Consider the following 9,707-nt stretch of genomic DNA (forward strand, 5'->3'; position numbering starts at 1 on the left):
ACAAATGATAATTTGCTGTTAAAAATGATTATTTTTATTTCATTATTTGCTATGGTATTTAGTTATTTCTTCGTATACCGACACTTTGTTGACGCAATATTAACAAGCCTAGATCTAATAATTATTTCGCTTCAGCTAACGTCCTCACTCTTTCCTATGTTCTCTCACAATTTTGTCCCTCTGATCAGATTCAATATATATCTCTAGTAAGTCCCTCATGTATGGGGATCTTTGCGATTAAAACAAAACTATCATGTTGTAATACGGGGAATCATATTAACGGTGGTGAAATAACTCAAAACTAAACATAAACGTATTTGAATAAAACGTTTAACTTTGAAACGCAATCTAATACAACCCTTATCATGACTTGATATATATAACTAGACATAACTCGTTTAGACTATAACTAGGACTCTAATAAAATAATAAAAACAATTAAGATATTTAATCCAAAGTTGATAATTATCAATAACTCTCTAATAACTTTACTTGTACTTAAAGACTCTTTCATTGCACCCCAATCCAGGTATAACTAAAGGACGGTTCATTAATTTATTCCAAAATATATAAGAACAAAGAACCATAAAAGAAATCGAATATGATGAGAAGATTTAAAACACTCGAAACAAGTAATGGGATAGGTTCAGGGTTGTAATTGGTTTGAAAAAAATCTTGGGTTGGGATAGAGTACGGTATAAGAGAATACTTGTTTAATTACCTAAACCAATTTATTATATATCATATAAATTCAAATAATTTGTTAAGATTGTTGGAAACTTAAAATTACATAAAAAATAATATAAGTGTTACAAGTATAGTTAACAACTTATCTTTTAGTGGTTGTTTTAGGTGTATTTATGATTGAGTTTTAGTAATTAACATTTTGATAAGTACTTTTTAACTATATAGGACCATAAGCAGACATACAGCTTGAAACACGCAAGTATATCAAAAAAACCTAATAGGTAATGTATAGTGTGTGCCCGATATATATGCATGAGCACGATAGCATACTTATGTTGAGACTAAGATGACTAAACCAAATTATCAAGACCATATATTTTAGCCTCCCCTTTGTATAATAAATCTAGATCTTTATATTTTAATTTATTCAGGATACAGATTGCCATAAAACCAAACTTCAGGGACTATTTCAAAAAACCACCACTGGTCCTATCATAATCATCTTCACACACACTCACATATTCTGGATCCAATCCAAACCCACACACACACACACACACACACACACACACACACACACACACACACACTCCACTTTCCTCAAAATTACCATCCTACCCCCAATACCCAATGGTTGACTCACAGTCATGGACCACTCGCCGGAGCAGCAACCCTAGGTTCGAAACCTCGGTGGACATCCCGTCCACTCCGACCGGCGAAGTCCGTTACGGCACCAACAACAACATCTTCGCCACCTCATTCATCTCTCCCACCATCCTCACCGCACTCATCATCGCCTCTTGGTACCTGTCCAACATCGGCGTCTTGTTACTCAACAAGTACCTCCTCAGCTTCTACGGCTTCAAGTACCCCATCTTCCTCACCATGCTCCACATGCTTTCCTGCACATTCTACAGCTTAATCGCCATCCGCTGGTTCCACATCGTCCCGTTTCAGCAGATCTCGTCGAGAAAACAGTTTTTTAAGATCTTCGCATTGTCCGCTATCTTCTGCTTCTCAGTCGTCTGCGGCAACACATCACTCAGGTATATATTATTAGAACCTAACTCGATTCCTTATGATATATTGTAAGTTCTAATAAATCCTAATGAATCGGATTATGTTCTAATATTATATATTATATTAGGTACCTTCCGGTATCCTTCAATCAAGCAATTGGCGCCACGACGCCGTTTTTCACTGCGATTTTCGCGTTTTTAATTACGTGTAAGAGGGAATCTGCTGAGGTATACTTGACTTTACTACCTGTTGTGTTTGGGATCGTATTAGCGAGTAATAGCGAGCCGTTGTTTCATTTATTCGGATTTCTAATGTGTGTTGGATCTACTGCGGGCCGGGCGTTGAAATCGGTAGTCCAAGGGTTGTTATTAACTTCGGATTCGGAGAAGCTGCATTCGATGAATTTGTTGTTGTATATGGCGCCGATGGCGGCGATGATACTGTTGCCGTTTAGTTTGTATATTGAAGGGAATGTGTTTGCGAAAACGGTGGAGAAGTTCGGTTCAGATTCGTTTATGGCGGTGTTGTTGATTGGGAACGCGACCGTGGCGTATCTGGTGAACTTGACGAATTTTTTGGTGACGAAGCATACGAGTGCGTTGACGTTGCAGGTGCTTGGGAATGCGAAGGCTGCGGTGGCTGCGGTGGTGTCGGTTTTGATTTTTAGGAATCCGGTGACGGTTATGGGGATTTCGGGGTTCGGTGTGACAATAATGGGAGTGGTCCTTTACAGTGAGGCAAAGAGGAGGTTGAAGGTTACAGCTCATTGACAGGTAAGTAAAAGAGATCACACGGTGCGAATGCAAATGCGAATCCGAATCCTCTGTTCTTTTGTTGTTCAATTTGTTTCATGATTTATTCAAAGTTGGGTTAAATGTAAAGCAAAGAACATGATTTGATTCTTCTATTGGGTAACAGATAAGATCAATTGGATTGGGAAAAGAGGGTGGGTTCTTTTTGAAATTTATGCTTTATTGCATAGTTTGTAATACTAATTACATGAGAAATTGTTCAAATTATATCATTTTTTGTTGTTATTTGGGTAGAAAGCTCAATTACTGAAGAAACACTAACCGGACCCCGGGCAGATTACGGGTAACCTGGGGGTTAGATAGATGTTTCCCACGAGGGGTTAGACCCGGCAAAGATGGTTCTTCTGATAACCTGCAAAACAGACACCGTGAGCTCGTCACTGAGAAGGGGGGGGGGGTTCCTCCTTGTGACCACCCTCCGGCGTGAGAATCAGACTAGATTGCTCTTTAAATATAAATGTATATTAAGAGATTGCTAGAGCAGATATCAGGTATAATATGATGATAATGTGATAAGATGAGATGATCATACCATTTGGGGTATTTATAGCCGAAGGTAGGTTTCCAAGGAGGTGTGGCCGGCTGAATAGTATTCCTGTTCTACCAACTGTGGCCTACGCACGTGCCCTGCTGGTAGTTGGTGGGTAGGCAGCGGCTGATAGTGACCAGGCCTGCTGTGTACTATTCCTTTTCCACCAACTGCCGGCTATGCACGTGGTATGACAGGAGTTGGTGAGTAGGCAGCGGCTAATAGTGACATACAGTACAAGAGCATGCTGCTCGCCATACTGCTGTCAATGAGCTGTCGTATCTTTGGTCAGATCTTTTGCCCATACCTCGTCAGGTACAGTACAGAAGATCTTCCCGTATCGTACGGACTGGCTTATGGGCGGGAGTATTCCCCCTCCCGCCTTTGTGCGGGATTGTTCCCGGCTTTGCTCATTCCTTCAGGTGACATTGAATGATTGAGAGCTAAGTGCCTTGTGCGTGTAGCCTTGCTGCGCGGGTGGCCTTCCCTGATGGCTTGTATTCGCAGCTGCGGGAACAGGCAGAGTACTTCACCATTGGGAGGCATTTCCTGCGGGAACAGCTTGCGTACTGCGCGTAAGGACGTCACGTCTCTGAGCATGGTGGGTCCTGCGTATTCAGTTGGTTTCTGCGCAGACGTCTCTTTTGAAGGTGAGTCTTGCGGGTCCAACTGGGCTCTGCTGGGACCTACCTCTTCAATTACTAAACATGATTTATAAGTTTCCTAATTGTTTGTTAATTTAGCCATCTGATTTTTGTACTGAATGATCATATTTCTTGATATTGATTTGTGTGTTGTGTTAAATTAGCTGCTTTTGAGTGTGTTCTGATTCAAGTTTACTTGTAATCATAGATCAGAATATGATAATGGTATTACATTGACTGTTGGGAGAAACAGATTTTTTGCTTAGAAGCTAAGTTTGCAATTAGTTAAGTGTTGTTTACACTAATTTGTTCTTGTTGCCTCAAATTTATGTTAGAATTTTCCATATATTGGGTTGATGCCATCTCTTTTAGATAACTCACTCTGACTATGTCTAGTTTAGTATTCCGACAGTGTAGGATACTTGTATAAGATGGGACCCACAAAAGTTTAGGATGTCACATTGACATACAAGAAATGTGTATGCAATTTCATTGCTACATTTGTACTCTTGTCACTTCTTTAGTTCTTTTTTAAAATACCGTTGTACATAAATATCTATGATAACAAAGCAAGGATCCTTAAAACGCTAATTGCCTAAAATCCCATTACTAATCTCCCTTTAAGAATCACTGACATGAGGTAATTACAAATTTACAATTGAGGCGTGCATGACTGTTCATACGTTTCTTTCAAGTTGAGCCATTGAAGACGAGTTGAAACACAAACCAATGCTCATTAATTGCAGTTGAGCCCGCTTTGCTACATTATGGCATGGGGTTCTATGGTTGTTTGTGATCATGATTTGCGTAATTAACGTTTACCGTTGATAAATCACAATAGTTTTCTAAATACAAATTAACTACAAATGGTTTTGGTAACAATATACACAAGTGAAGCTGTACAAACACGGTTTTTTGTCAAACCGAACCGCTCTGGTCAAACCATGGTCAAAACTGGCTTAACTCAAATCGATTCAGTTTAGAAACTTGTTTAGGAGCATGAAAGATCGAATTGGTCCAAATCGATTTGGTTATGTTTAGAACCGATTTAAACGCAATTTAAACCGGTTTTTTCTCAAACCGGTTTGGTAGTTCAGAAGGGGAACTGGTGATACAATCAGCGGGCTGGGTCGGTTTGGGACCCAGTTTGGTTGAAACTGGTTCTTTTGTCAAACCGGTTTGGGTTGGTTTGCAGTGAACCTGTTCCAAATCGTTTTTTTTTACATCTCTATACACAAGGTTACATCATACAATAGGTTGGATACACCCTTGTAACGGGAGAAACATACCTTCGTAATCAGAACTAGTTAGAAAATTGAACTAGACCTGGAAAGTTGGACGTATTGTTTTATCAACTGTGGGTTTTAATCAATTGTTTTAATGAGAAATATAATAATTACTAAAGAAAAAAAAACTGCAGGTTAAAGTTGAACACATCTTGTAATATATTAGACATTCCGCATCAAGGCCATCCATGGCTTATGTGGAGGATATTTGTGAGAATGATGGAAAAGACAACTATTGTGAAGGTTGAGGTGGAGACCATCCATCCTTGAGCATCCTTCACCATGGATGGTGGAGAATGGTGGTTGGTGGGTCCCTAATGTTGGTGATGTGAAAAATATAAGGTTGTTTGTGGAATGAATGAATATGTTAGTGTTGTAGGTAAAAAGTGTTTGTGGAAAGAATGAATGAAAAGCTGATGTGACATGCTGACTAGGTTGTTTGTGTAAAAAATTGCACCAAACTGATACGGACAGTCTTAGACACGATGTTGTAACAGTAGGTCTTTTTACCCCAACTGACAATTTAAGTAATTCTAACATTAGTTAGTGTAAATAACCTAACTTAATTACATGTTACTTCTTTGCCCTTAGACTGTTATTTTTGGCAATCCATTGGGGCCATTTATGTCATTAACTTAAAACTTCTTGAATAAATTTAACAAAGAATACCACACTCCCACATGGCCACATGAACCCCAGAGGCCAAGGCCCAAGAGTAATGATACATATATTTAAAACATATCTAACTTTAGGAATGTATTTATGGTTTTATCGGATAAAATGATTTCTCCTGACCGAACAAATATGTTAAATGTTATGGTGTCTAATCCCGTCGCTCTCTATCCTGTACATGTACAAAAAAAGAAGAGATATTGCTGTCATTGGCGACAATCATGCTTCTTTGAAGCTCGTACTATCAAACCACACATCTTACTCTTGCTTTGACATATATGTCGGTGGTCACACTTTTGATCATGCCAAACACATGTACTATAATTCAAACCTTCTATAAAATGAGCTTTCAAATAATTTTCTAATACTTAATGTTTATAGAAAGATCACGGTCATTTGGGGGCTTTTGATGCATGTGTATGATTACTTGTAGAGTTGTAGGTTTAAGTGCCTTAATAGGCTTTACCATGTGATAGGGGTTATTTTCGTCTTACATTGTGTAAGATTACTTGTACAATTGTAGGCCTTAATGGATCTTACCATTTGTTATTGAGAGTTTATGTTAGGCGAACAAACATTGTGTTACAAATTACAGTCATTTTGGGGCTTATGACACAATTGATTGATAACAATCTTTTGGGGTTTTGTCATACTCATACCAACGACAATAAGGTCCCTCAAAATTATATCGACGTTTTAGCATTGGTTTTTGTGGGTAAACATCGGTGATTGTTGATCTTTCCAAGACTAAGTGACGGGATCTCATACAAACCTTTCATCATCATCATCATCATCATCATCATCATCATTGTACTTATTAAATCCTACCAATAACAAAGCTATGGTAGGGTCTGAGGAGGGTAAGATGTAAACAACCTTATAACCTCTACCTTGTAGGATTAGAGAGGCTGCTTTCGGTAAGAACCCCGACTCGTTAGTAGTTTTGCATCAAGACTTGGGCATAAGACACATAACACTCAAGTGCTCAACCATTGGGATATCGGCTGATTGGTAACACTCCATAGTCTAGTAATGTATGGTATCCTGTAATCAATTTCTTGAAATACAACCTAGATGGTTTTACGGGATATATTAAAGAAATTTATAATGTAGGTTTAACAATTAACACAAAGCTTTACGAATATACCTAAAGAAATTTATAATTAAGATAGATATTAACGGGTATGTGTGAACTTCTTTATTATATATATGTGTGAAACTTTTAACTAATTAATTCAAATATGAACAGATATTTTTACCTGTCCAAGTAAAACTGAATTAAACTGATTCACAGAAGTGAACAAAAAAATTATTTGGTATCTAATCCCTAAAAATCCGTCCTCTGCTCTTTCTCACTTTTCCATGTAAAAAATAAAAATAAAAATAAAAGAAGAGAGATTGCTTTCAATGGCTGGCAATATGCTTCTTTAAAGCTCAAGTGGTCCTAAAACCCCACATGCTTTTATAAAACACCCATCTAGCTTCACCTCCATTTCTGACATCAAATTTACGCTTATTAATTGTCTTTTACAAACAACTTTGATTCATTGTTTTTTTTAAAAAAAAAAAAACAAAATAATATGCAAGATCTAGCTCTAGGAATGGTGGTAACAAGTGGTGATGACACTGGTGCTTTTGCGGATATGTTGGTAACCCTTTCGGGTCATCAAAACCGCCAAATGAAGGCCGAGATTGCCAACCACCATCTCTATCAGCATCTTCTCTCTGCCCATGTAGGGTGTCTACGTGTGGCCACTCCGATCGACCAACTACCGCTTATCGACGCTCAATTGTCCCACTCCCACAGTCTCCTCCTTCCCTACATGGCCAACAACCACCAGCAGACTGGCCACGAAGACCGCCATGAGCTTGACAATATTATGGTACGTTTAGTAGTGTTTGTGAATGAATGTTCATTCTTGATGGCTGCCACTTCTTATTTAGTTTTCTTTTGTTAACTTCTTTTATAAACCACAAATCTAACTTTACTCCTAAACTACAACACCCTTGTTTTACAATGACGGGACTCAAATCCTTAAAACTTGAAAAGACAAAGACTTATCCAGTAACATTAATTATTCTGATACTGCTAGACCAAAGACGTTTTGGTCATGTCTTTTTTGAGTATTTACCAACTTTTCTTTTACATGGAACAGACACAATATTTGATGGTTTAAAATGCGTTTAAAGATCGCTTGCAAAAACATGTGAGAGTTGATGCTGTCGAGGCTGTCATGGCTTGCCGTGAAATTGAGCACAACTTACAAGCTATGACCGGTAACACCTTCTCTTCATATTCACATACACATGAATATACTATTGTGTCTTAATGCTTATAGATATTTTTAACTCAAAACAAACCTTGTTAATTTATCCAATATATTACGTTATCCAAACAATAAACTAGTCATTCAGCAATGAAAGTCGTGTCACGTTTTGAACTATATCATAGTTATCATCACCTCGGGTCCGGGTTTGTTTTAATCTTCAATGACAACTCATACATCACAAAGGTGGGTGTAATGTAGGACCACCACTTAATTTCTATCTATGGTTTACCTTATTGTATTTTTAATAAATAGTCAGGAGCCGAAAGAAGGTGGAGTTAGTTGAGTTGATGGAGTGAACGAACATTTACATCACCACCTACTATTTATGTCATGTTCTTGTTAGCTTTTAGTCTACATTTATGTATTTTGCAAGATATATTTATTTAACATCACAAGATAACATTATTATACAAACTAAAAAAAATGAAATTTATGGAAGCACATAACAAGACATATCATTTACATTGTCGTCACATAAATGAAAATGGTGCTAATTTGGTTAAAATGCTAACAGGTATTTGTACAATAACATGTCTATGTATATACTATATGCAAAGAAAGATAATGAATAAAAATTGTTGTAAACGTAGTATTTATACAAAAAATGTTTTTATCTAATGTTAACTAATTTCAGGAGTAAAACTTGGAGAAGGCGCAGGAGCAACAATGTCAGATGATGATGAAGATGAGATGGCAATGGATTTTTCATCAGATCAATCTGGTGAAATGTCAGGCTTTGGTCCTCTTCTCGAATCTGAACGTACTTTAATAGACAGAGTTCATCAAGAATTGAAAATCGAACTCAAACAGGTGCCCACTTTATATATTGTGACCATATTATATTTTTTCTTCTTATTATTCACATATTTATTACTGGTGTTTATATTTTTATTTTCATTAATTACTTTGTATGATTTTTGCTTCCGTTGCAACGTACTGAAATAAGATATGCGACTGGATCTGGGTTGATCACCATATTTGCAACTTTTTTATCAGTTGCGAAATTATAAATACTTTTCTAGTCGTGTAATCTTGCAACTCACATATCATTAGTTCTACTACTAAATATATAGCATTTAAAATGTTTGTATTTAGGGATTTAGAACGAAAATAGAGGATGTAAGAGAGGAAATACTGAGAAAGAGGAGGGCAGGAAAATTACCAGGAGATACTACTTCTGTGCTCAAAGATTGGTGGCAACAACATTCCAAATGGCCGTATCCAACGGTAAGTGATAAATATTTTGAAAAATAGAAACAAAGTTAAACTCAAGTATTATTTAAGCAACATATGGTAACAAGTTATGTTGTGACTTTTTAATAGGAAGATGAGAAGGCTAAACTGGTGGAAGAAACGGGGCTACAACTAAAGCAAATTAACAATTGGTTTATTAATCAAAGGAAAAGAAATTGGCAGAGCAGTTCGAACTTTGTAACCACTCTAAAGCCCAAGCGCAAAAGATAGAACATGAAACCAAAATTGTTGCATTTGTCATGATCAAAACTATGGTGGGGAGATGATAACTTAGTTTTTAAGGAAAGACCTAATTATCGATCTAGTTGTAAAATATATGCTAACCATTGCATGTATGACTGGCTTAGTTCTAACACATTTCGGTATCTCACTAATTAGCATTGTGTTCACATGATTCCTCAAGCTTCTCATTTTTATTCTCTAGATTCTAGATATATTGTTGCAATATAGTTTGCTTGGAAGTGAGCATGTAT

The 9,707-nt window shown here is 37.1% G+C and overlaps 1 protein-coding gene and 1 pseudogene across 2 annotated transcripts; both read left to right on the forward strand.

Moving 5' to 3' along the window:
- Nucleotides 1-1,250: 1,250 nt before the first annotated feature.
- Nucleotides 1,251-2,484, forward strand: LOC143619358 (putative sugar phosphate/phosphate translocator At1g12500). The gene is made up of 2 exons (XM_077091307.1): nt 1,251-1,733; nt 1,835-2,484. Exons 1-2 carry the CDS (start codon nt 1,318-1,320, stop codon nt 2,475-2,477), a joined length of 1,059 nt encoding a protein of 352 aa, XP_076947422.1. The 5' UTR covers nt 1,251-1,317; the 3' UTR covers nt 2,478-2,484.
- A 4,741-nt stretch (nt 2,485-7,225) lies between these two features.
- Nucleotides 7,226-9,513, forward strand: LOC143619302 (homeobox protein HD1-like; annotated as a pseudogene). The gene is made up of 5 exons (XR_013151163.1): nt 7,226-7,533; nt 7,807-7,927; nt 8,615-8,790; nt 9,076-9,207; nt 9,304-9,513. The product of XR_013151163.1 is annotated as a homeobox protein HD1-like (transcript).
- The last annotated feature ends 194 nt before the right edge of the window (nt 9,514-9,707 follow it).

This window comes from Bidens hawaiensis, unplaced genomic scaffold, assembly GCF_021521415.1.
Source record: "Bidens hawaiensis isolate Kalapana, Puna unplaced genomic scaffold, B.hawaiensis_p1.1 tig00002423_1, whole genome shotgun sequence".
Classification (NCBI taxonomy): Eukaryota; Viridiplantae; Streptophyta; class Magnoliopsida; order Asterales; family Asteraceae; genus Bidens; species Bidens hawaiensis.